The sequence below is a fragment of the Petromyzon marinus genome, chromosome 48, assembly GCF_048934315.1.
Source record: "Petromyzon marinus isolate PM22_M1 ecotype Great Lakes invasive population chromosome 48, UKy_Petmar_22M1.pri1.0, whole genome shotgun sequence".
Taxonomy (NCBI): Eukaryota; Metazoa; Chordata; class Hyperoartia; order Petromyzontiformes; family Petromyzontidae; genus Petromyzon; species Petromyzon marinus.
In genome coordinates this window covers 8,613,449-8,641,150 of record NC_133714.1, presented here as the reverse complement: position 1 = coordinate 8,641,150, position 27,702 = coordinate 8,613,449, and the positions used below count along the sequence as shown (strand labels likewise).

Sequence of the window (27,702 nt, the reverse complement as noted above, 5' to 3'; positions counted from 1 at the left end):
GTGGTGGAGGTGGTGATGGCTTTATTGACCTGGTCAAGGACTATGATACCATGAGTAGGCCTGGGCTCTGGGTTGTTCTTCGTGCTTTCAGAATCCCTGACGCTCCGCTCACAATCATTCATTACCTTCGTGATGGTGAGCAGGCCCAGGTAAAGCTACGTGGCCGGGAGAGTCGGAGCCATTCCCTGTTCGCCTTGGGGTGTGACAGGGATGTCCTCTGGCGCTCCCACATTATTTTTACAGCTTTTATTCGGCCAGATATGGGGGGGCTAAACGGGCGCAGCACGGGCTAGAGAAGAGATGGAGTGATGTGGTACAGCAGGATGTGGAGCTGAGTGGACTTGCCGATGACTGGTACCAGCGGTGTCAATATCGGCCTCCAACAACAACGGAGGGCAGAGGAGCGACGCTCACAACAACGTGCGGAGCGCCGGGTGGCTAAAGCACAGCAAGTTGTCACAGTAGGGCGCACAGGTGGTGCATCAGCCAGCCGTCTCAGTCATCTCGGTCGGTCGACCCGTGGCACCTGCTGGGTCTGCCCCGTGACCTCCTGCCAGCGGGCTGTTCGACACTTCACGTGATAGCCTCAACGTGCACATAGTGCCGTGGTGACGTCACCGCCACTTAGCGGCGATTGGCGGTTGTTGTGTTGTTGTTGTTGATGGCGGTGGTGGTGGCGGTGGTACTGGTGGTGGTGCTGGCTACACTGCCACTGGCCGCCTGTAGTGATCCAGCGCTGTGAAGGCAGCAGCGAGGGTTGGTTGTTCACGCACAGATGGCGTTGTGTAACTCCCTTTCCCCGTGTGTGGGTGTCGAGGAAGAGCCCTACCCCAGGCTCTGCCAGGAGACGGCGGTACAGCAATATGTGTGCCCCCACCTGCTCCACCCGTACGGGATCGAGCGTTGCCCCCTCGATCCAGCTGAACAAAAGCTGTTTCGGCATGCGGTGGCTGGGCATGCGGGCTACATGACCCAGCCATCGCAGCCTTGCCCGCCGGAGGAGCTCACCGATGGGACCTTGCCCAGATCTTTCAAGGATTTGTGAGCTCCTCACACAATCCAGTCTGGTTAAACCCAGGATGGATCGTAGGCAGGCCAGCCTAAATGTTTCTAACCGGCGAAGATGTTCCATTTGGGGGGTCCACGTTTTGCAAGCGTAGAGAAGGGAGGGAATGACCGCGGCCGAGAAGACCTGAAGCTTAGTGCGGAGCGACAGACCAGGTAGCTTCCACACAGCGTTACGCAACCGATGAGAATATATTGCCGCTCGATTGATTCGGAGTGAGACCTCTGCTGTTAAACTGGAGCCGGTCATAAGCACACTGCCCAGGTATGGGAAACTCTCCACTCTCTCCACAACTGCCCCATCACCGATTGGGAGTTGTGGGGGTGGAGTGTCCGATGGTACAAAATACCCAGGCAGGTGCTTAGTTTTGGTGGGGCTGATGGTAAGGCTCCACCTCTTAGTGGCACGCTCCAGTCTCAGCAGCAGCGTCTCCAACTCCTCCTCTGAACGAGCGGCTATTACCAAATCATCGGCATACATAATGTGGTTGACCAATAGGGAGCCATCCCTTGACCGCACGCGGGCATCGATCAGCCTCCCATTATATCTGTACCATATGGAGATTCCCCCGGTACAGCTATTGAAGGCTTCACGAACTACGTGGTCAGAATAGATGTTAAATAATGTGGGAGCCAGAGGACATCCCTGTCGCACCCCAAGGTGTACAGGGAATGGCTCTGACTCACGGCCACGTAATTTTACCCGGGCCCGCTCACCATCATGAAGGTCCTTAATGATCATGAGCAGAGGGTCAGGTACTCCAAAAGCACGAAGAACAACCCAGAGCCCAGGCCTACTGATGGTATCATAGGCCTTGACCAGGTCAATAAAGCAGAGATGTAGGTCTTGCTGGAATTCCCTACACCTCTGCTGTAGCAGACGGACAGAAAATATGGCATCTGTGCAGGACCGCCCTTTCCTGAAACCGCATTGGGGCTCCGCAAGCCTCTCATCAGCGTGCCTGGCAAGGCGATGTTGAATAATCCTTGCCAGGACCTTTCCCGGCACACTGAGGAGTGAGATGCCCCTGTACTTGTTACAGTCTGTGCGGTCCCCCTTGTTAAAGAGGGGGACCACCAGGGCATCCTTCCAATCCTGCGGAACCCGTCCAGTGGTCCAGACTGTTGTTATGATGTCATATAGGGCAGTCTGTGAGTGAGTGAGTGGGTGAGCGGGTGGGTGGGTGAGCGTGTGGTCGGGCGGGTGGGCAGGTGAGCAGGTGAGCTGGTGGGTGGATATGGAGGTGATTGGTTGGGATGGCTACGTGCAGCAGTTAGCGCGCTGCGCTGCGAACCCAGAGAGCCGAGTTAAATTCCCGCTCATGGCCACCAACACTAATGGTGAATATGTGAACCGATCATGGGTCTCCCCTAGGTTTGCTCAGCCTCAAATTAGTACCTGGTACGATGCGTAAACATCGCCACTGGGGAGACAAAAGCGGCCGGGCGTGGTGCTGGCCACCCCTTCGCATGCCGTGTCGGTGCTCGCTGGTAGCACTTGCCCCAAAACTATCTTGAGGCAATACGGGGGATCTTTGTCATATAGGGCAGTCTGTGCAAAAACGCCACCATCCGTCAGCATTTCGCTTGGGAGATCGTCTCTGCCCGCTGCCTTTCCTGGTCTCAGACTCCGGATCGCCTTCAGTACTTCCTCAACAGATGGCACCTCAGCCAGCCACTCACAGGGGGTGACTTCTTCCAATATTTGAAGCACCGCAGCCTCAGCAGGGTCATCCTCACTTTGTTCCACGATGTTTTCCTGGCTGAGGGATTTTCCCTCCCCCAGGACCTCACATAAATGCTCAGCAAATCTGCAAACCTGTTCCTGGGGGTCGGAGATTGGATCACCGTTTTTTCCCCTAATGATGGTAATAGGTGTGGCGCTGCAGGTTACTTTTTTGATGGAGTTAAATAGAGATTTGTGATCGTGGGCCACTGAGGCAGATTCCATCTCCTCAGCAACCCGCGACCACCACCCATCATTGCAGCGCCTCACGGCTCTCCGAACCTCCAAGCGAAGGCTGCGGTAAGCCTCCTCATTCTCTGACATGGGATTTTGTAGCCGATGACAGTGGGCCTGTCGCTTTTTCTCAACCATCCTGAACACCTCCTCTGTCAGCCAGGGTCTCTGGGGAGGTCTGGACCGCGTACCCAAAGCAGCCATTGCAGCTGCATGAGTCACAGTCCTAAACCTCGCCCATTTACCCTTGACATCAGGAGGAGTCGGGGACGATGCCAATCCCAGCCGCAAGCGATGATGAAATTCTCGCTTGTAACTTTCATCAGATAACTGAGACCAGGCCACTTTAGGTTGGAATGGGGTCTTCGGTGTACACCCACCACCGGAGTGGAAGAATGGCAGGCGCATCTTACAGATGACTAGTCGATGGTCAGAGGGCAGATCAGCTCCACGGTAGGTCCTGGTGTCAAGGACATGGGCTCGCATCCGCTGGTCCGTCACTATGTAGTCCAGCAGATGTTCTTGCTTGGACCCGGCATGCATCCATGATGTTGTGTAGATGCACCGATGCCGGAACAGCGTGTTGGTAATTACAAGCCCATGGGCTGCACAAAAATCTAGCAGCCTCCTACCGTTGTTATTGAGCTGATCTGGTCCATGCCCTCCAATCACTTCAAACCAGGTGCCAGTATCATGACCAACTCGGGCATTGAAGTCACCCAACATGATGACTCTATCCCGAGGTGCCACTTTAGCCAGCACCTGTGACAGAAGGTCATAGAAGGCATCTGACTCATCGGCTTTGCCTGCATCCCTCCACGGATGTTCGTCTTCTGTGGGGGCATAAGTAACCACGACCACCATTCCTCGCCTCCGGTTGATGGGAAGGCGAGCCAAAGTAGCCTGGGGCTTACAGCTTCCCACACCTCACCGCCACGCTCCCACGCCCCCTTCATTCTTTTGTTCAAAAGAAGAGCCACACCCTGTTGTTTGGCAGTCTGCTGCCCCGAGCAGAGGACTGTCCACCACCAGCACCACCACCAGTACCACCAGCACCACCACCACTACCAGCACCACCACCAGCACCACCACCACTACCAGCACCACCACCAGCACGGGTTAATTTTCAAGCGAACACTTTTCAGCTTGGTCACTCACTCGCTTACTCGCCCACTCAACTCGCCCGCTCACTCACGCTCGCGTGCACCAGCACTTGCCCCCACGGGCGCGCGTGGGCTACACGGGGGATCTTTGTCTGCGCGTGCGTGCGTGCGCGCAGGGCGAGCTGTTCGTGAACGATGGCAGCGCCCGCATCGTCCAGCGGGCGCTGGAGTTTGACGGGGGGCTGCTGTACGGCCTCGACGCGCTGCTGCAGCCGCCCAGTGTCGGGGGCCGCTGCGACGTCTTCACCACCATCGACATCAAGGTGGGCGCGGGCGGTGGGAGGGGCGGCAGTGCGGGGGGGGGGGGTGAGCGGGCGGGTGGGCGAGCGGGCGGGTGGGCAGGTGAGCTGGTGGGTGGATATGGAGGTGATTGGTTGGGGTGGCTACGTGCAGCAGTTAGCGCGCTGTGCTGCGAACCCAGAGAGCCGAGTTAAATTCACGCTCATGGCCACCAACACCAATGGTGAATATGTGAACCGATCATGGGTCTCCCCTAGGTTTGCTCAGCCTCAAATTAGTACCTGGTACGATGCGTAAACATCGCCACTGGGGGAGACAAAAGCGGCCGGGCGAAGGTGCTGGCCACCCCTTCGCGTGCCGTGCCGGTGCTCGCTGGTAGCACTTGCCCCAAAAGTATGTTGAGGCAATACGGGGGATCTTTGTCTTGGCTAGATAGGTGAGTGGGTAGGTGAGTGGGTAGGCGAGTGGGCTAGTGGACAGGTGTAGTCAGCAGGTGTAGAAAAGTTAGGACATAGATACGTGGGCGAGTGGGTGGGTGGTTCGGTAGGTGAGTGGGTGGAGCAGTGGATGAGTGGGTGGGTTTGCAAGTGTATGAGCGGTTGGGCTGGTGGGTTAAGAGGTGGATGGATGGGTGGGTGAATTGGGTACGTGGGTGGATGGGCAGGTGGGTTTGGTGGACACGTGATGTGAAGGATGTGTGGACGCGTGGGCTCGTAGACAAGGTGGGTAGTTGAGTAAGTAGATAGTTGGGCAAGTGGGTTGGTGAATACATGGACAGCCAGGCAAGTGGTTGACTGGGTGGGTAGGCAAGTGGTTGACTGGGTGGGTAGGCAGGTGGTTGACTGGGTGGGTAGGCAGGTGGTTGGCTGGGTGGGTAGGCAGGTGGATGACTGGATGGGTAGGCAGGTTGTTGACTGGGTGGGTAGGCAGGTGGTTGGCTGGGTCGGTAGGCAGGTGGTTGACTGGGTGGGTAGGCAGGTGGATGACTGGGCGAGTAGGCAGGTGGTTGACTGGGTGGGTAGGCAGGTGGTTGACTGGGTGGGTATGCAGGTGGTTGACTGGGTGGGTAGGCAGGTGGATGACTGGATGGGTAGGCAGGTGGTTGATTGGGTGGGTAGGCAGGTGGTTGACTGGGTGGGTAGGCAGGTGGTTGACTGGGTGGGTAGGCAGGTGGTTGACTGGGTGGGTAGGCAGGTGGTTGACTGGGTGGGTAGGCAGGTAGTTGACTGGGTGGGTATGCAGGTGGTTGACTGGGTGGGTAGGCAGGTGGTTGACTTGATGGGTAGGCAGGTGGTTGACTGGATGGGTAGGCAGGTGGTTGGCTGGGTGGGTAGGCAGGTGGTTGGCTGGGTGGGTAGGCAAGTGGTTGACTGGGTGGGTAGGCAGGTGGTTGACTGGGGTGGGTAGGCAGGTGGTTGACTGGGTGGGTAGGCAGGTGGTTGACTGGGTGGGTAGGCAGGTGGTTGGCTGGGTGGGTAGGCAGGTTGTTGACGGGGTGGGTAGGCAGGTGGATGACTGGGTGGGTAGGCAGGTGGATGACTGGATGGGTAGGCAGGTGGTTGGCTGGGTGGGTAGGCAGTGTGGTGGCTGTGACCCTGCGATTGAGCTGACCGCTGACCGATACATCGGTCACCCATCCGTCCTCTACCTTCCACCCACCCACCTACCCAACCCCCACTCACCTTTCAACACGTTCCTGTGCCGGGACCATGGATGCTCCAGGGAGACTGTGGGAACTGCGCTCGATTGCCGCCATGTCCAGGGTCAACAAAGTCAAAGGTCGGTGAGAGTGAGTGGGAGTGAGAGCGTGAGTGCGCACGTGTGTGTGCGTGTGTCTTGTGTGTGTGTGTGTCTGTGTGTCTGTGTGTGTGCGTGTGTCTGTGTGTGCCTGTGTGTCTGTGTGCGTGTGTCTGAGTGTGTGTCTGTGTGTGGGGAGCGGTAGTGTAGTGGTTAGCGCACTGCGCTATGAACCTGGCGACCCGGGTTCGACTCCTGCTCACGGCGAACACCGTTGACGATTATTATCTGAACCGGTCCTGGGCCTCCCCTAGGTCGATTCAGCCTTAAATGAGTACCTGGTGCTGTGTATAGTTAACATCGCCACTGGGGAGACAAAGGCGGCCGGGCGTGGTGCTGTGCCGGTCTTCATAGCTGCTCGCTAACAGCACTTGCCCCTACAGTCTGTTAAGGCTATACGGGGGAAGCGTGTGAGAGCGTGAGAGCGTGTGAGTGTGTGTGAGCGTGTGAGCGTGTGAGTGGGTGAGTGTGAGCGTGTGAGCGTGTGAGCGTGTGAGTGTGAGCGTGTGAGCGTGTGAGCGTGTGAGCGTGAGCGTGTGAGCGTTTGAGTGTGTGAGCGTGTGAGTGTGAGAGTGTGAGAGTGTGTGAGTGTGAGAGTGTGTGAGTGTGAGCGTGTGAGTGTGAGCGTGTGAGCGTGTGAGTGTGTGAGTGTGTGAGTGTGAGCGTGTGAGTGTGTGAGTGTGAGCGTGTGAGTGTGTGAGAGTGTGTGAGAGTGAGCGTGTGAGTGTAAGCGTGTGAGTGTAAGCGTGTGAGTGTGTGAGCGTGTGAGTGTGTGAGTGTGTGAGTGTGAGCGTGTGAGTGTGTGAGTGTGAGCGTGTGAGTGTGTGAGTGTGTGAGTGTGAGAGTGTGAGTGTGAGCGTGTGAGTGTGAGCGTGTGTGAGTGTGAGAGTGTGAGTGTGAGCGTGTGTGAGTGTGAGAGTGTGAGAGTGTGTGAGCGTGTGAGTGTGCGCACAGTACAACCAAACCCCATGGAGACATGAGAGGAGAATGGTGCCCAATGTTGTCCCCCCGACCCTCGTCCCCCCACCCCCCTTGCCCCCCCCCGGCCCCCCAGGACGATCTCGTGCGCTGCTCCTACCGCTCGCTGTTCGGCGCGGTGAGAGACGGCTGCCGTCGAGACTGCGCCCTCTCCGTGTGGCACCAGCAGTGCTGCCCCGGCTTCTACGGCCGAGACTGCCGACGTGAGTGGCACGGGAGCGCGTGCGTGTGTGTGCGTGTGTGCGTGTGTGTGTGTGTGCGTGTGCGTGCGTGTGTGTGGTACAGATATAATGGGAGGCTAATCGATGCCCGGGTGCGGTCAAGGGATGGCTCCCTATTGCTCAACCACGTTATGTATGCTGATGACTTGGTAATAGCTGCTCAGTCAGAGGAGGAGTTGGAGACGCTGCTGCTGAGACTGGAGCGTGCCACTAAGAGGTGGGGCCTTACCATCAGCCCTACCAAAACTAAGCACCTGCCTGGGTATTTTGTACCATCGGACACTCCACCCCCACAACTCCCAATCGGTGATGGGGCAGTTGTGGAGAGAGTGGAGAGTTTCCCATACCTGGGCAGTGTGCTTATGACTGGCTCCAGTTTAACAGCAGAGGTCTCACTCCGAATCAGTCGAGCGGCAATATCTTTTCATCGGTTGCGTAACGCTGTGTGGAAGCTACCTGGTCTGTCGCTCCGCACTAAGCTTCAGGTCTTCTCGGCCACGGTCATTCCCTCCCTTCTCTACGCTTGCGAAACGTGGACCCCCCTAATGGAACATCTTCGCCGGTTAGAAACATTTAGGCTGACCTGCCTACGATCCATCCTGGGTTTAACCAGACTGGATTGTGTGAGGAGCTCACAAATCCTTGAAAGATCTGGGCAGGGTCCCATCGGTGAGCTCCTCCGGCAGGCAAGGCTGCGATGGCTGGGTCATGTAGCCCGCATGCCCAGCCACCGCATGCCGAAACAGCTTTTGTTTGGCCGGATTGAGGGGGCTAAGCGGGCGCGGCACGGGCTAGAGAAGAGATGGAGTGATGTGGTACAGGAGGACGTGGAGCTGAGTGGACTTGCCGATGACTGGTACCAGCGGTGTCAAGATCGGCCTCTGTGGAGGAGGCTCGTGAAGGATGCTACTGGGCAGTTGGAGGCAGTCGCCCTCCAACAACAACGGAGGGCGGAGGAGCGACGCTCACAACAGCGAGCGGAGCGCCGGGTGGCTAAAGCACAGCAGGTTGGCACAGTAGGGGGCACAGGTGGTGCATCAGCCAGTCATCTCAGTCAGTCGACCCGTGGCACCTGGGTCTGCCCCGTGACCTCCTGCCAGCGGGCGTTCGACACTTCACGTGGCCTCAGGGTGCACATAGCCTGGCACAAGCGTCGTGGTGACGTCACCGCCACTTAGTGGCGAATGGCGGTTGTTGTTGTTGTTGTTGTGCGTGTGTGCGTGCATGTGCGTGTGTGTGTGCGTGTGTGTGTGTGCGTGTGTGTGTGCACGTGCGTGTGTGTGTGCATGTGTGTGTGCATGTGCGTGTGCGTGTGCATGTGCGTGTGCATGTGCGTGAGCGATAGTGTAGCGGTTAGCGCGCTGCGCTATGAACCTGGCGACCCGGGTTCGATTCCCGCTCACGGCCAACACCAGTGACGATTATCTGAACCGGTCCCGGGCCTCCCCTAGGTCGACTCAGCCTCAAATGAGTACCTGGTGCGGTGTGTAAACATCGCCACTAGGGAGACAAAGGCGGTCGGGCGTGGTGCTGGCCACCCACCCCCTCGTGTGCCGATCCGGCCTTCATAGGTGCTCGCTAACAGCACTTGCCCCTACAGTCTGTTACAGGCTATATGGGGGATCTTTGTCTTTGTCTTTGTGTGCGTGTGTGCGTGCATGTGCGTGCATGTGCGTGCGTGTGTGCGTGTGTGTGCGTGTGTGTGTGCGTGTGTGTGTGTGCGTGCGTGTGTGCGTGCGCGTGCGTGCGCGTGTGTGTGTGCACGTGTGTGTGTGTGCCTGTGTGTGCGCGTGAGCGTGTGCCTGTGTGCGTGCGTGCGTGCGTGGGCACGGGGAGTGGCAGTGTCGCGGTTTAACGTGCTGAGCGGCGACCCGAGTTCAATTCCCGCTCACAGTCGCGAATATCCGAACCGGTCCTGGGCCTCCCCTGAGGTTAGACTCAGCCTTGGATGAGTGTCCTGGTAGGGTCTGTAAAACATCGCCACTGCGGCCTTCATAGGTGCTCACTAACAGCAAGGCTACACGGGGGGCGTTTGTCTTTGTGTGCTTGTGCAATGCGGGGAGTTGGCATCGGCGGTACATCGGCCAGCCATGTCGAGCGGTCAACCCAGAGCACCTGGGGGCAGCAGTGAGAGCATTTGACACCTCACGTGCTTGCCTCAAGGTGCACCTAGCCTGGCACGTGACGTCGCCGCAACCCGGTGGCGAAATGGCGGCGGTTGCCGTTGTTTGCGTGGGGGAGCGGTGGTGCGGCGGTTAGCACGCTGCGCGACACGGGTTTCGATTCCCGCTCGCGGCCCTGGGCCTCCCCCGTGCCGGCTCGGCCTCAGGCGAGTACCCCGGGGCAACGCGCCCAACGTCCGCCGCCTGCGCTTGCCCCGACGCTCCACTCAAGGCTACGCGGGGGACCTTTGGCTGTGTGCGTGCTGCAGCGTGCCCCGGCGGAGCGGCGGGGCCGTGCGGCCGCCGCGGCGTGTGCGAGGACGGCTCGGCGGGGAGCGGCGCGTGCCGCTGCCAGGCCGCCTTCAACGGCACCGCGTGCGAGGAGTGCACGCCCGGGAGATACGGAGCCTCCTGCAGACGTAAGGTCGCGCCCAGCTCGCCGTGACGCTCGCAGGTAGGCGCGGGGCGTCACGGGGCGTCACGGGGTGTCACGGGGTGTGTGCCGTGTCTCAGCGTGCATGTGCAGTGCCGCGGGAACGTGTGACGAGGGTGTGGCGGGTACCGGGTCGTGCTTCTGTGCCGAGGGGTGGACTGGCAAGCGATGCGACACCAAGCTCGGTGAGAACCGCCCACGACGCACAGACACACAGACACACAGACGCACAGACACACAGGCACTCGGACACACAGACACACAGACACACAGACGCACAGACACACATACACACAGACACACCGACACACAGACACACAGACGCACAGACGCACAGACACACAGACACACAGACACACAGGCACTCAGACACACCGACACACAGACGCACAGACACACAGACACACAGACACACCGACACACAGACACAGCGACACACAGACGCACAGACGTCACGCGGACACACAGACACACAGGCACACAGACACACAGACACACAGACACACATACCCACAGACACACAGACGCACCGACGCACAGACACAGCGACACACAGACACACAGACACACAGACACACCGACGCACAGACACACAGACACACAGAGACACAGACACACAGACACACAGACACACCGACGCACAGACACACAGACACACAGACACACAGACGTCACGCGGACACACAGACACACAGACACACAGACACACTGCCACACAGACACACAGACACACAGACACACCGACGCACAGACACACAGACACACAGACACACAGACACACCGACGCACAGACACACAGACACACAGACGTCACGCGGACACACAGACACACAGACACACAGACACGCAGACACACAGACACACAGACACACAGACACACAGACACACATACACACCGACACACAGACACACCGACACACAGGCACACAGACACACCGACACACAGACACACCGACACAGACACACAGACACACATAGACACTGCCACACAGACACACAGAAACATCGACACACATACACACTGCCACACAGACACACAGACACACCGACGCACAAGTGATTTTCCGTGACGGCACGTGACCACCGCCAGATCTCAGCCGGATTCTCGCTCGTTCCGGGTGACTGTGGTTCGCTGACCTCTGACCTCCCCGTCCATGTGCGCACGCAGCCCGGAAGCCGGTGTGCATCCCCGCGTGCCACAAGAACGCCATTTGCCGGGACAACAGCACGTGCATCTGCAAGCCGGTGTACGAGGGCGACGGAGCCTCCTGCAAGCGTGAGTTCTGCTGCTGCCTTCAGGGAGACGAACGCGCGGATGGTACTAACAGGACGGTACTAACAGGATGGTACTAACAGGACGGTACTAACAGGACGGTACTAACAGGATGGTACTAACAGGACGTGACTAACAGGACGGTACTAACAGGATGGTACTAACAGGATGGTACTAACAGGACGGTACTAACAGGATGGTACTAACAGGACGTGACTAACAGGACGGTACTAACAGGATGGTACTAACAGGACGGTACTAACAGGATGGTACTAACAGGACGGTACTAACAGGACGGTACTAACAGGATGGTACTAACAGGACGTGACTAACAGGACGGTACTAACAGGATGGTACTAACAGGATGGTACTAACAGGACGGTACTAACAGGATGGTACTAACAGGATGGTACTAACAGGATGGTACTAACAGGACGGTACTAACAGGACGGTACTAACAGGATGGTACTAACAGGACGTGACTAACAGGACTGTACTAACAGGATGGTACTAACAGGACGGTACTAACAGGAAAGTACTAACAGGAAAGTACTAACAGGATGGTACTAACAGGACGGTACTAACAGGAAAGTACTAACAGGACGGTACTAACAGGACGGTAGTAAGAGGACAGACGATGCTAACAGCATGGACAGTACTAACAGGACGGTACTAACAGGACGGACGAACGGACGGTACTTACAGGACAGACGATACTAATAGGATGGACGGTACTAACAGGAAAGTACTAACAGGACGGTACTAACAGGATGGTACTAACAGGATGGTACTAACAGGATGGTACTAACAGGACGTGACTAACAGGATGGTACTAACAGGAAAGTACTAACAGGACGGTACTAATGGATGGTACTAACAGGATGGTACTAACAGGATGGTACTAACAGGATGGTACTAACAGGATGGTACTAACAGGACGTGACTAACAGGATGGTACTAACAGGATGGTACTAACAGGATGGTACTAATAGGATGGTACTAACAGGACGTGACTAACAGGACGGTACTAACAGGATGGTACTAACAGGACGGTACTAACAGGAAAGTACTAACAGGACGGTACTAACAGGATGGTACTAACAGGATGGTACTAACAGGAAAGTACTAACAGGATGGTACTAACAGGACGGTACTAACAGGATGGTACTAACAGGAAAGTACTAACAGGACGTGACTAACAGGACGGTACTAACAGGAATGTACTAACAGGATGGTACTAACAGGATGGTACTAACAGGACGGTACTAACAGGAAAGTACTAACAGGACGGTACTAACAGGACGGTAGTAAGAGGACAGACGATGCTAACAGCATGGACAGTACTAACAGGACGGTACTAACAGGAAAGTACTAACAGGATGGTACTAACAGGATGGTACTAACAGGACGGTACTAACAGAATGGTACTAACAGGACGGTACTAACAGGATGGTAATAACAGGACGTGACTAACAGGACGGTACTAACAGGACGTGACTAACAGGACGGTACTAACAGGAAAGTACTAACAGGACGGTACTAACGGATGGTACTAACAGGATGGTACTAACAGGACGTGACTAACAGGATGGTACTAACAGGATGGTACTAACAGGATGGTACTAACAGGACGTGACTAACAGGATGGTACTAACAGGATGGTACTAACAGGATGGTACTAATAGGATGGTACTAACAGGACGTGACTAATAGGACGGTACTAACAGGACGGTACTAACAGGATGGTACTAACAGGAAAGTACTAACAGGACGGTACTAACAGGAAAGTACTAACAGGACAGTACTAACAGGAAAGTACTAACAGGATGGTACTAACAGGACGGTACTAACAGGAAAGTACTAACAGGACGGTACTAACAGGAAAGTACTAACAGGATGGTACTAACAGGATGGTACTAACAGGACGGTACTAACAGGATGGTACTAACAGGATGGTACTAACAGGACGGTACTAACAGGACGGTACTAACAGGACAGTACTAACAGGACGGTACTAACAGGACGGTACTAACAGGACGGTACTAACAGGATGGTACTAACAGGACGGTTCTAATAGGAAAGTACTAACAGGACGGTACTCACAGGATGGGACGGTACTGTGCTAACAGAACGGTACTAACAGGGCGGTTGATACGAACAGGACGGGAGCCAACAGGGCGAACGGCACGAACAGGGCGGACGAGCGATGCGAACGAGACGGGCGATGACGGTTCCACCCCTCGCCCCTCCCTCCCCGTGGGCGCGAGTCAGTGGTGAGCCTGTGCAAGCAGGCCAACGGCGGCTGCCACAAGTGGGCCGGCTGCTACCAGAAGGGCACGAAGGTGGAGTGCCGCTGCCGCACGGGCTACGAGGGCGACGGGCGCGTGTGCCGCTGGCAGGACCGCTGCGCCAACGAAAACAACGGAGGGTGCAGCGAGAACGCGGCGTGCACCATGACGGGACCGGTGAGCCGCTGACGCGGGCCCCGTTGACGTGCGTGGGGTTTGTGGTTTTGGTTTCCTCCGGGTACGTTGAGCTTCTTCCGCTCCGCACGTAGCCAACCGTGACACTTGCCTCGGTGGCCCCGCCGTTAAAGGTCACGCGGCGGGTGACCGTTGCCTTTGCGTGCCCGGTGGTGGGGGTGGCGCAGAACAAGCGGCGGTGCACGTGCGGCGCCGGCTTCGTGGGCAACGGGGAGCAGTGCCTGCCCGTGGCGGCACCGCCAATCGACCGCTGCCTGGTGGACAACGGACGGTGCCACCCCGACGCCACCTGCACCGACCTCCACCACGCGGGTGAGCGTGCGGGCGTGCGGGTCAGCGGGTGAGCGAGCGGGCGAGGGGGTGAGCGAGCGGGCGAGCGGGTCAGCGGGCGTGCGGGTCAGCGGGTGAGCGAGCGGGCGATGAGGTGAGCGAGCGGGTGAGCGAGCGGGCGAGCGGGTGTACGGGCTCCGCGCGGAGGAGGAAGGAGAAGGACTCTGGGCTCCGCTCTAGAGTGAGCACGCTGGCCGGAGATTGGCGGTCCGGAACCAGCGGGCCACCCCGGTGAATGCTGCGCGTACCGGTGGCCCGTGAGGAGCCCCGTGACGTCGTTGCGGGGAGCAGCAGGGCCGTGGCGTCCCGGCGTCACCGCCCGTGCTGCTCACCACGATTCAAACGGTGACACCGCCGGTTGCTCAATCGTGAGAAGGCATTGCGTTTCATTGCATTGTACCGCCTCGTTAATACCACCTCGTTAGTGTCGCCTCGTTAGTACCACCTCGTTAGTACCGCCTCGTTAGTGTCGCCTCTTTAGTGCCGCCTCGTTAGTGCCGCCTCGTTAGTACCGCCTCTTTAGTGCCACCTCGTTAGTACCACCTCGTTAGTACCGCCTCGTTAGTACCGCCTCGTTAGTGTCGCCTCGTTAGTACCACCTCGTTAGTACCGCCTCTTTAGTGCCGCCTCGTTAGTACCACCTCGTTAGTACCGCCTCGTTAGTACCACCTCGTTAGTACCGCCTCGTCAGTGTCACCTCGTTAGTACCGCCTCGTTAGTACCGCCTCGTTAGTACCGCCTCGTTAGTGTCGCCTCGTTAGTGCCACCTCGTTAGTGTCGCCTCGTTAGTGTCACCTCGTTAGTGTCGCCTCGTTAGTACCACCTCGTTAGTGTCGCCTCGTTAGTACCGCCTCGTTAGTGTCACCTCGTTAGTACCACCTCGTTAGTGTTGCCTCGTTAGTACCGCCTCGTTAGTGTCACCTCGTTAGTACCACCTCGTTAGTGTCGCCTCGTTAGTACCGCCTCGTTAGTGTCACCTCGTTAGTACCACCTCGTTAGTGTCGCCTCGTTAGTACCACCTCGTTAGTACCGCCTCTTTAGTGCCGCCTCGTTAGTACCACCTCATTAGTGTCGCCTCGTTAGTGTCACCTCGTTAGTGTCGCCTCGTTAGTACCGCCTCGTTAGTGTCACCTCGTTAGTGCCACCTCGTTAGTGCCACCTCGTTAGTACCGCCTCGTTAGTGTCGTCTGTGAGACACGGCGCCTGCCTTAGTGGTAGGCTTGCGCGATAAGAACAGTCCTGAATAGCAAGTGCACTCACGGTGAGATCTGACCTGCCCCCCGGCTGACCCCCTGGCTGCCCCTCTCCCCTCCTCGTAGAGGGCGTGGCCGGAGTGTCCCACGTGCGCTCCGCCAAGGGGCAGTACCTTCTGAACCGCACGCAAGCGGAGGAGGCATGCGCCGCGCAGGGGGCCAGCATCGCCACCTTCAGCCAGCTGTCTGCCGCACAGCAGGTACGCACGCTGTGACACATGGGGACACAGCTGTCTGCCGCACAGCAGGTACGCACGCTGTGACACACGGGGACACAACTGTCTGCCGCACAGCAGGTACGCACGCTGTGACACACGGGGACACAGCTGTCTGCCGCACAGCAGGTACGCACGCTGTGACACACGGGGACACAGCTGTCTGCCACACAGCAGGTACACGCTGTGACACACGGGGACACAGCTGTCTGCCGCACAGCAGGTACGCACGCTGTGACACAGCTACTGGGGAGACAAAGGCGGCCGGGGGTGGTTCCGGCCACGCACCCCCACCTCGTGCGCCGTGCCGGCCTTCGTGAGTGCCGCTGGCGAACGGCACTTGCTCCTGCAATCCGCCAAGGCTACGTGGGGGACCTTTGTCTCTGTGTAGGTGGGCCTCCACCTGTGCTCGGTGGGCTGGCTGGCGGGCGGGCGGGCCGGCTACCCCACCATCTACCCCAGCAAGCGCTGCGGCCTCGGGGTGGTGGGCATCGTGGACTACGGAGAGCGGCTCAACCAGAGTGAGCTCTGGGACGTCTACTGCTTCCGTGTCAAAGGTGCGTGCATGCGTGCGTGTGTGTGTGGTATGTGTGTGTGTGTGTACGTGTGTGTGTGTGTGCGTGGGTATGTGTGTGGGTATGTGTGTGTGGGTATGTGTGTGCGTGGGTATGTGTGTGTGTGTGTACGTGTGTGTGTGTGTGGGTATGTGTGTGTGTGTGGGTATGTGTGTGTGTGTGTGTGCGTGGGTATGTGTGTGTGTGCGTGGGTATGTGTGTGTGTGTGGGTATGTGTGCGTGTGGGTATGTGTGCGTGTGTGGGTATGTGTGCGTGTGGGTATGTGTGCGTGTGGGTATGTGTGCGTGTGAGTGTGTGTGTGTGTACGTGTGTGTGTGTGTGCGTGCATGCGTGTGTGTGTGTGGGTATGTGTGTGTGTGTACGTGTGTGCGTGTGTGTGGGTATGTGTGTGTCTGTGTGTGTGTGTACGTGTGTGTGTGTGTGCGTTCGTGTGTGTGTGTGTGCGTGTGTGGATATGTGTGTGTGTGGGTATGTGTGCATGTGGGTATGTGTGTGTGTGTGGGTATGTGTGTGTGTGTGGGTATGTGTGCGTGTGGGTATGTGTGCGTGTGGGTATGTGTGCGTGTGAGTATGTGTACGTGTGTGTGTGTGTGCATGCGTGTGTGTGTGTGTGTATGTGTGTGTGTGCGTGTGTGTGTGTGTGGGTACGTGTGTGTCTGTGTGTGTGTACGTGTATGTGTGTGGGTATGTGTGTGTGGGTATGTGTGTGCGTGGGTATGTGTGTGTGTGTGTACGTGTGTGTGTGTGTGTGGGTATGTGTGTGTGTTGGTATGTGTGTGTGCGTGTGTGTGGGTATGTGTGTTTGTGTGTGTGTGTGGGTATGTGTGTGTGCGTGGGTATGTGTGTGTGCGTGTGTGTGTGCGTGGGTATGTGTGTGGGTATGTGTGTGCGTGCGTGTGTGTGTGCGTGCGTGTGGGTATGTGTGTGTGTGCGTGCATGCGTGTGTGTGTGTGGGTATGTGTGTGCGTGCGTGCGTGGGTATGTGTGTGTGTGTGTGTGGGTATGTGTGTGTGTGTGTGGGTATGTGTGTGTGGGTATGTGTGTGTGTGTGTGGGTATGTGTGTGTGTGTGCGTGCGTGCGTGTGTGGGTATGTGTGTGTGTGTACGTGTGTGTGTGTATGTACGTGTGTGTGTGTATGTGCGTGTGTGTGTGTACGTGTGTGTGTGCGTGTGTGTGTACGTGTGTGTGCGTATGTGCGTGTGTGTGTATGTATGTGTGTGTACGTGTATGTGCGTGTGTGTGTGTACGTGTGTGTGGGTGTGTGTGTACGTGTGTGTGGGTGTGTGTGTGCGTGTGTGTGTACGTGTGTGTGCGTATGTGCGTGTGTGTGTATGTATGTGTGTGTACGTGTATGTGCGTGTGTGTGTGTACGTGTGTGTGGGTGTGTGTGTACGTGTGTGTGGGTGTGTGTGTACGTGTGTGTGGGTGTGTGTGTGCGTGTGTGTGTACGTGTGTGTGCGTATGTGCGTGTGTGTGTATGTATGTGTGTGTACGTGTATGTGCGTGTCTGTGTGTGCGCGTGTGCGGCGCCCGCACACCATGGGGAGTGGTGAGACGGCGCTGGGTCCGTAGAGAGCCGTGGGGAACAAGCAGCCCGCTAGGCGGCTGTGGCGAGTATTGCCTGCCGGCGGTTTGGCCCCATCGGTCGCCCCGGGCGGGCGCGGCGATGCCGCCTGGAATTACACGCGCGGCACTTGCCCCGACGGTCTGTTAAAGGCTACGCGGGGGGCCTTTGCCTTTGTGCGCTACAGAGGTGCGGTGCGCGTGCACGGACGGCTTTGTGGGCGACGGCTTCTCCTGCAACGGCGACGTCCTGCAGGTGCTGGCCGGCCTGCCCGGCCACACCACCTTCTACACGGTACGCAGCAGCGCCAGCAGCCGGCCAGCTGGGGACCGGTCCTCGTGTCTCCGCCGTGTCTCCGCCGTGTCTCCGTGTCTCTCCGTGCGTCTCCATGTCCCCGTGTGTCTCCGTGTCCCCGTGCCACCGTGTGTCTCCGTGTCCCCGTGTGTCCCCGTGTGTCCCCGTGTGCCTCCATGTCCCCGTGCCACCGTGTGTCTCCGTGTCCCCGTGTGTCCCCGTGTCCCCGTGTGTCCCCGTGTGTCTCCGTGTGTCTCCGTGTGTCTCCGTGTGTCCCCGTGTCCCCGTGTGTCTCCGTGTGTCTCCGTGTCCCCGTGTGTCTCCGTGTCCCCGTGTGTCTTCGTGTGTCTCCGTGTGTCCCCGTGTGTCTCCGTGTGTCTCCGTGTGTCTCCGTGTCCCCGTGTGTCTCCGTGTGTCTCCGTGTCCCCGTGTGTCTCCGTGTCCCCGTGTGTCTCCGTGTCTCCGTGTGTCTCCGTGTCCCCGCGTCCCGACACCTCAATCTGTTCCCGTGTGCCCATGTCCTTTGGTTCCGCACACTCCTTTGTCTCCGTGAATTGGCGTGTCCCCGTGTGACTCCCGTGTGCCCGTGTTGACACGTTGTCCCCGCGTCGTCACGTCCGTGCGTCTCCCTGCGTCTCCCCTCCCACGTGATGCCCCGCCCACGTGATGCCCCCCCCCCACGTGATGCCCCCCCCCCACGTGATGCCCCCCCCCCCACGTGATGCCCCCCCCACGTGCCTCAGGCCCTGCTGGCTTTCGCCAACGCGAGCGACAGCGGCCGTGAGCTGATGGAGGCGCTGGGCGGCGGCGACGACAACATCACGCTCTTCCTGCCGGCCGACAGCGGATTCGCGGCTAACGAGGTGCGGGGGGAGCTCCGCGAGGGGGAGCTCCGCGAGGGGGACCTCCGCAAGGGGGACCTCCGCGAGGGGGGCCTCCGCGAGGGGGGCCTCCGCGAGGGGGCCTACATGAGAGGCCCTCCGCGAGGGGGACCTCCGCGAGGGGGGCCTCTGTGTGAGGACATGATTGCGATAACGGTGTGAGGAGCTCCGTGTGAGGAAGTTTCTGTGGGGGGGGCCCCCATTGTGAGTGGAGCTCTGTGAGAGGGGGCTCTCTGTGAAGACCTCCGTGAGGGGGCCGCGGTGAAACGAGAGCCACGAATGGTGATTGTGTCCCTGCACTTGATGACGATGACGATATTGATGGTGTAGACAGATTGATGATGTTAATAGTGTCAACGCTGTCGTGCAAGGACGTGTCCCAGCACGAGGTGATGATGATGATGGTGATGTTGGTGATGTTGGTGATGGTATTCATGGTGATGATGGTATTGATGTTGGTGATGGTGTTGATGTTGATGGTGTTGATGTTGGTGATGGTGTTGGTGATGGTGATGTTGGTGATGGTGTTGATGTTGATGGTGTTGATGTTGGTGATGGTGTTGATGTTGGTTATGCTGGTGATGCTGATGATGTTGGTGATGGTGTTGATGTTGATGGTGTTGGTGGTGATGATGATGATGTTGGTGGTGATGATGTTGGTGATGGTTTTGATGATGGTGTTGATGGTGTTGACGTTGGTGATGGTGTTGATGTTGGTGATGCTGATGATGTTGGTGATGGTGTTGATGGTGATGATGTTGGTGGTGATGATGTTGGTGGTGATGATGTTGGTGATGGTGTTGATGGTATTGATGTTGGTGATAGTGTTGATGTTGGTGATGTTGGTGATGGTGTTGATGTTGGTGATGTTGGTGATGTTGGTGTTGGTGGTGTTGGTGATGTTGGTGATGTTGGTGATGTTGGTGGTGATAATGTTGGTGATGGTGTTGATGGTATTGATGTTGGTGATGGTGTTGATGTTGGTGATGTTGGTGATGGTGTTGATGTTGGTGATGGTGTTGATGTTGGTGATGGTGTTGATGTTGGTGATGTTGGTGTTGGTGATGTTGGTGATGTTGGTGTTAGTGATGGTGATGGTGTTGGTGATGTTGGTGATGTTGGTGTTGGTGATGGTGATGGTGTTGATGTTGGTGATGTTGGTGTTGGTGATGTTGGTGATGGTGTTGATGTTGGTGATGTTGGTGATGTTGTTGATGTTGGTAATGTTGGTGATGGTGATGTTGGTGATGGTGTTGATGTTGGTGATGGTGTTGATGTTGGTGATATTGTTGATGTTGGTGATGGTGTTGATGATGTTGATGATGTTGATGGTGTTGGTGATGGTGTTGATGGTGTTGATGTTGGTGATGGTGTTGATGTTGGTAATGTTGGTGTTGGTGATGGTGATGTTGGTGATGGTGTTGATGTTGGTGATGGTGTTGATGTTGGTGATATTGTTGATGTTGGTGATGGTGTTGATGATGTTGATGATGTTGATGGTGTTGGTGATGGTGTTGATGGTGTTGATGTTGGTGATGGTGTTGATGTTGGTAATGTTGGTGTTGGTGATGGTGATGTTGGTGATGGTGTTGATGTTGGTGATGGTGTTGATGTTGGTGATATTGTTGATGTTGGTGATGGTGTTGATGATGTTGGTGATGTTGGTGTTGGTGATGTTGGTGATGTTGGTGATGGTGATGTTGGTGGTGATGTTGGTGATGGTGATGTTGTTGGTGATGTTGGTGATGTTGTTGGTGATGTTGGTGATGGTGATAATGTTGGTGATGGTGTTGGTGATGTTGGTGATGGTGTTGGTGGTGATGGTGATGTTGTTGGTGATGGTGATGATGTTAGTGATGTTGTTGGTGATGTTGGTGATGTTGGTGATGGTGATGTTGTTGGTGATGTTGGTGATGTTGTTGGTGATGTTGGTGATGATGTTGCTGATGTTGTTGGTGATGTTGGTGATGGTGTTGGTGATGGTGATGGTGTTGGTGATGTTGTTGGTGATGTTGTTGGTGATGTTGGTGATGTTGTTGGTGATGTTGTTGGTGATGTTGGTAATGTTGTTGGTGATGTTGGTGATGATGTTGTTGATGTTGTTGGTGTTGTTGGTGATGTTTGTGATTATGTTGGTGTTGATGTTGGTGATGTTGGCGATGGTGATGTTGGTGATATTGATGTTGGTGATGTTGGTGATGGTGATGATGTTGATGGCGTTGATGTTGGTGATGTTGGTGATGTTGGTGATGTTGTAGACGCTGTCTTGGCGAGACGTGTCCCAGCACGTGGTGGCCCAAGTCCGTGGCCGTGTCCGCTACGCGGCGCTCACCGAGGGCCTCGCACTGCCCTCACGCAGCGGGGGGGCGACGCTGTCCATCCACACGGCCAACCGCACCGAGCGCAAGGCACCGCCCAGAGCACACCACACCACATGGCCACACCACACCACACCTCACGGCCACACCACACGGCCACACCGCACGGCCACACCACATGGCCACACCGCACGGCCACACCACACCTCACGGCCACACCACACCACACGGCCACACCAGCAACCACACGGCCACACCGCACGGCCACACCACACCTCACGGCCACACCGCACCTCACGGCCACACCACACGGCCACACCACATGGCTACACCGCACGGCCACACCACACCGCACCACAGGGCCACACCGCACTTTATTATTTTTTACAATGTGCGCATGCTTATGTACGTATGCCAATGTACATTTGATAATGTACGTATAGTAATGTGCACGTGATAACGTGCGCATGATTGCGTATACCGATGAAAGTATGATGATGTGCGCGTTTAACTTCTTTCGCACCGTACCTAGCCAACCATGCTAATAATGTTGATGATGTTACCGATGATGTTACTGATGATGTTGATGTTACTGATGACGTTGACGATGATGTTGTTGATGTAGATGGTGAATGACCGCGCCATCCTCAATTGGGACGAGGTGGCGACCAACGGCATCATCCACATCATCGAAGGCCCCCTCCGGGCCCCCACACTCCCCGTACGGACCCCACAGGGACCCCTATAGACCCCGCTAGTACCACACTCACACAGGGACCCCTATAGACACCGCTAGTACCACACTCACACAGGGACCCCTATAGACCCCGCTAGTACCACACTCACACAGGGACCCCTATAGACCCTGCTAGTACCACACTCACACAGGGACCCCTATAGACCCTGCTAGTACCACACTCACACAGGGACCCCTATAGACCCTGCTAGTACCACACTCACACAGGGACACCTATAGACCCCGCTAGTACCACACACACACAGGGACCCCTATAGACCCCGCTAGTACCACACTCACGCACACAGGGACCCCTATAGACCCTGCTAGTACCACACCCACACAGGGACCCCTATAGACCCTGCTAGTACCACACTCACACAGGGACCCTATAGACCCTGCTAGTACCACACTCACACAGGGACCCCTATAGACCCCGCTAGTACCACACTCACACAGGCACCCCTATAGACCCTGTTAGTACCACACACACACAAGGACCCCTATAGACCCTGCTAGTACCACACTCACACAGGGACCCCTATAGACCCTGCTAGTACCACACACTCACACAGGGACCCCTATAGACCCTGCTAGTACCACACACACACAGGGACCCCTATAGACCCTGCTATTACCACACTCACACAGGGACCCCTATAGACCCTGCTAGTTCCACACACACACACAGGGACTCCTATAGACCCTGCTAGTACCACACTCACACACACAGCGACCCCTATAGACCCTGCTAGTACCACACTCACACAGGGACCCCTATAGACCCTGCTAGTACCACACTCACACAGGGACCCTATAGACCCTGCTAGTACCACACTCACACAGGGACCCCTATAGACCCTGCTAGTACCACACTCACACAGGGACCCCTATAGACCCTGCTAGTACCACACACACACAGGGACCCCTATAGACCCTGCTAGTACCACACTCACACAGGGACCCCTATAGACACTGCTAGTACCACACTCACACAGGGACCCCTATAGACCCTGCTAGTACCACACACACACAGGGACCCCTATAGACCCTGCTAGTACCACACTCACACAGGGACCCCTATAGACCCTGCTAGTGCCACACTCACACAGGGACCCCTATAGACACTGCTAGTACCACACACACACAGGGACCCCTATAGACCCTGCTAGTACCACACTCACACAGGGACCCCTATAGACCCTGCTAGTATCACACTCACACAGGGACCCCTATAGACCCTGCTAGTACCACACACACACTCACACAGGGACCCCTATAGACCCTGCTAGTACCACACTCACACAGGGACCCGTATAGACCCTGCTAGTACCACACTCACACGGGGACCCCTATAGACCCTGCTAGTACCACACTCACACAGGGACCCCTATAGACCCTGCTAGTACCACACTCACACAGGGACCCCTATAGACCCTGATCGTACCACACTCACACAGGGACCCTATAGACCCCGCTAGTACCACACTCACACAGGCACCCCTATAGACCCCGCTAGTACCACACTCACACAGGGACCCTATAGACCCTGCTAGTACCACACACACACGGGGACCCCTATAGACCCTGCTAGTACCACACTCACACAGGGACCCCTATAGACCCCGCTAGTACCACACTCACACAAGGACCCCTATAGACCCCGCTAGTACCACACTCACACAGGGACCCTATAGACCCCGCTAGTACCACACTCACACAGGGACCCATATAGACCCTGCTAGTACCACACTCACACAGGGACCCCTATAGACCCCGCTAGTACCACACTCACACAGGGACCCCTATAGACCCTGCTAGTACCACACTCACACAGGGACCCCTATAGACCCTGTTAGTACCACACTCACACACACGTCTATGTGTCTCTGTGTATGTCTATGTGTCTCTGTGTATGTCTATGTGTCTCTGTGTAAGTCTGTGTGTCTCTGTGTAAGTCCCCGTGTCTCTGTATATGTCTATGTGTCTCTGTGTGAGTCTGTGTGTCTCTGTGTATGTCTATGTGTTTCTGTGTATGCCTATGTGTCTCTGTGTAAGTCTGTGTGTCTCTGTGTATGTCTATGGGTCTCTGTGTAAGTCTACGGGTCTCTATGTGTGTCTATGTGTCTCTGTGTATGTCTATGTGTCTCTGTGTGAGTCTGTGTGTCTCTGTGTATGTATATGTGTTTCTGTGTATGCCTATGTGTCTCTGTGTAAGTCTGTGTGTCTCTGTGTATGTCTATGGGTCTCTGTGTAAGTCTACGGGTCTCTATGTGTGTCTATTTATCTCTGTGTATGTCTATGTGTCTCTATGTGTGTCTATGTGTCTCTGTGTAAGTCTATGTGTCTCTGTGTAAGTCTACGGGTCTCTATGTGTGTCCACGTGTCTCTGTCTCAGCCAATGGCGACTGGGCCGTGACCACCAACTCACTCCCCGGTTCAATCACCAGCAGCAGCGGCTAGCACTCGGATTAGATTGTTGCCCAGGAGCTCAGCGGTGATGACCCCTTGACCCCTTGACCCTGACACCACCACCCCCCCCCCCCTCCGGCAATAGGAGGAGGCGAGCGGCACGGGCGCGGTGGCGGGGTTGGTGCTGGCGGGGTTGGTGCTGCTGCTGGCGCTGGGCGGTGTCGCGCTGCGCTACCTTCGCCGCCACCCGGACTCGGCGCGCTTCCAGTACTCCAAGGTGAGCGAGCGGCGGCGCTGCTGCGCGGGGTTGGTGGTGAGCCGTGGCGAGGGTGCGTGTACGTGTGTGTATACGTGTGTGTGTTCGCGTGTGTCTGTACGTGTGTTTCTGTACGTGTGTGTACGTGCGTGTGTACACGCGTGTGTGTACGCGCGTGTGTGTTCGCGTGTGTCTGTACGTGTGTCTGTACGTGTGTGTTCGCATGTGTGTGTACGTGTGTGTGTACGTGTGTCTGTACAGGTGTATACGCGTGTGTGTGTACGTGTGTCTGTACGTGTGTCTGTACGTGTGTGTTCGCGTGTGTGTGTACGTGTGTGTGTACGTGTGTCTGTACAGGTGTATACGCGTGTGTGTGTACGTGTGTGTGTACGTGTGTCTGTACAGGTGTATACGCGTGTGTGTGTACGTGTGTGTGTACATGTGTATACGCGCGTGTGTGTGTGGGGAGCGATAGTGTAGCGCTACGCTGCGCTACGAACCCGGCAACCCGAGTTCGATTCCCGCTCACGGCCAACACCGGTGACCATTATCTGAACCGGTCCCTGGGTCTCCCCTAGATCGACTCAGCCTCAAATGAGTACCTGGTGCGCTGTATAAAAACATCGCCGCTGGAGAGACAAAGGCGGCCGGGCGTGGTGCTGGCCACCCACCCCCTCGTGTGCCGTGCCGACCTTCACAGGTGCTCGCTAAACAGCACTTGCCCCTACAGTCTGTTGAGGCTACACGGGGGATCTTTGTCTTTGTGCCCGCGGCTACGTTGTGCGGTGCAGCACGACGACCGGGAGGTGCTCACCTCGTCGATGGAGGGCGAGGAGGAGGAGGAGGTGGACGCCGCTGCCGCGTCATCGTCGTCGTCGTCGTCGGCCCCCTCCTCGCGGGGGGGGGCGGGGCGCCCCGCTCCGCCCGCAGGGTCCCGGGCCAAGACGAGGGCCGGCGGCCCAGCCTCTCCCTCCTCCACCTCCTCCTCCACCTCCTCCTCAACGTCCCCCACCTCCACCTCGTCCACCTACCTGCGCTTCCCCAGCCCGGACCACAGCGGGCCGTTTGCGGTGCGCAGTGGGTGACGTGCGTGCGTGTGCGTGCGTGTGCGTGCGTGTGCGCGTGTGTGCGCGTGTGTGCGTGTGTGCGCGTGTGTGCGCGTGTGTGTGTGTGCGCGTGTGTGTGTGTGCGCGTGTGTGTGCGTGTGTGCGCGCGTGAGTGTGTGCGTGTGTGTGCGTGTGCGCGTGTAGAGGTTAGCGGGTCGAGCTACGAACCCGGCGACCCGGGTTCGGTCCTGGGCCTCCACTGGGTCGACTCAGCCTCAAATGAGTACCTGGTACGCTGTGTAAAAAATCATCGCCTCCGGGGAGACAAAGACGATCGGATGTGGTGCTGGCCACCCACCCCCTCGCGCACCGTTCCGGCCTTCGTAGGTGCTCGCTAAGAGCACTTGCCCCAACGACCTGCCATAGGCTACACGGGGGAACTTTGTGTTTATCATCGCCTGAAGGCGTCGTGCCATTCGTGTCTCTGTACCCCACAGGGCTCGGACGAGCGCCAGCTGGTGGGCAGTGGAGAAGACGAGGGCCTGTGACGGTGCAGGGCTCCGTCACCACTACTGGCACCAGTGACACTAAGACATTACTACTGACACCAGTGACACTAAGACATTACTACTGACACCAGTGACACTACCACATTACTACTGACACCAGTGACACTACGACATTACTATTGACACCAGTGACACTAAGACATTACTACTGACACCAGTGACACTAAGACATTACTACTGGCACCAGTGACACTAATACATTACTACTGGCACCAGTGACACTACGACATTACTACTGGCACCAGTGACACTACGATATTACTACTGACACCAGTGACACTAAGACATTACTACTGACACCAGTGACACTAAGACATTACTACTGGCACCAGTGACACTAATACATTACTACTGGCACCAGTGACACTACGACATTACTACTGGCACCAGTGACACTACCACATTACTACTGACACCAGTGACACTACCACATTACTACTGACACCAGTGATACTAAGACATTACTACTGACACCAGTGACACTAAGACATTACTACTGGCACCAGTGACACTAATACATTACTACTGGCACCAGTGACACTAAGACATTACTACTGGCACCAGTGACACTAAGACATTACTACTGACACCAGTGACACTAAGACATTACTACTGACACCAGTGACACTACGACATTACTATTGACACCAGTGACACTAAGACATTACTACTGGCACCAGTGACACTAAGACATTACTACTGGCACCAGTGACACTACGATATTACTACTGGCACCAGTGACACTACTATATTACTACTGACACCAGTGACACTAAGACATTACTACTGACACCAGTGACACTAAGACATTACTACTGACACCAGTGACACTACCACATTGCTACTGGCACCAGTGACACTAAGACATTACTACTGACACCAGTGACACTAAGACATTACTACTGACACCAGTGACACTACCACATTACTACTGACACCAGTGACACTAAGACATTACTACTGACACCAGTGACACTACCACATTACTACTGGCACCAGTAACACTAAGACATTACTACTGGCACCAGTGACACTAAGACATTACTACTGGCACCAGTGACACTACGATATTACTACTGACACCAGTGACACTAAGACATTACTACTGACACCAGTAACACTACCACATTACTACTGGCACCAGTGACACTACGATATTACTACTGACACCAGTGACACTAAGACATTACTACTGGCACCAGTGACACTACCACATTACTACTGACACCAGTAACACTAAGACATTACTACTGACACCAGTGACACTAAGACATTACTACTGACACCAGCGACACCCTCGCGTGGATGATTGACAGCGGTGCGGCCACGCCCACCCCCGGCCGTGCGATTTCTCGGCGAGGATTGTGATGGTTGTGATGGTTGTGATGATTGTGATGATTGTGATGATTGTGCAATGCGCCTGCCCGCCCCTCCACCTCGAACCACGAATAAACATGACCCCGCACCCCCTCGTCT

The 27,702-nt window shown here is 56.3% G+C and overlaps 1 protein-coding gene across 1 annotated transcript in view; it reads left to right on the top strand.

Moving 5' to 3' along the window:
• Nucleotides 1–27,702, top strand: part of LOC142931061 (stabilin-2-like) — an 85,209-nt gene extending 57,507 nt beyond the window's left edge. Inside the window, exons 37-53 of the mRNA XM_076074417.1 lie at nt 4,305–4,451; nt 6,151–6,207; nt 7,280–7,406; nt 9,856–10,005; nt 10,100–10,204; nt 11,188–11,295; nt 13,564–13,757; nt 13,943–14,087; nt 15,425–15,558; nt 15,965–16,130; nt 17,902–18,008; nt 18,752–18,871; nt 21,148–21,297; nt 21,833–21,928; nt 24,501–24,632; nt 25,403–25,681; nt 26,155–27,702. Coding sequence (XP_075930532.1) covers nt 4,305–4,451; nt 6,151–6,207; nt 7,280–7,406; nt 9,856–10,005; nt 10,100–10,204; nt 11,188–11,295; nt 13,564–13,757; nt 13,943–14,087; nt 15,425–15,558; nt 15,965–16,130; nt 17,902–18,008; nt 18,752–18,871; nt 21,148–21,297; nt 21,833–21,928; nt 24,501–24,632; nt 25,403–25,681; nt 26,155–26,205 — 2,268 coding nt within the window. The 3' untranslated portion in view covers nt 26,206–27,702. The remainder of the gene's footprint in view (nt 1–4,304; nt 4,452–6,150; nt 6,208–7,279; nt 7,407–9,855; nt 10,006–10,099; nt 10,205–11,187; nt 11,296–13,563; nt 13,758–13,942; nt 14,088–15,424; nt 15,559–15,964; nt 16,131–17,901; nt 18,009–18,751; nt 18,872–21,147; nt 21,298–21,832; nt 21,929–24,500; nt 24,633–25,402; nt 25,682–26,154) is intronic.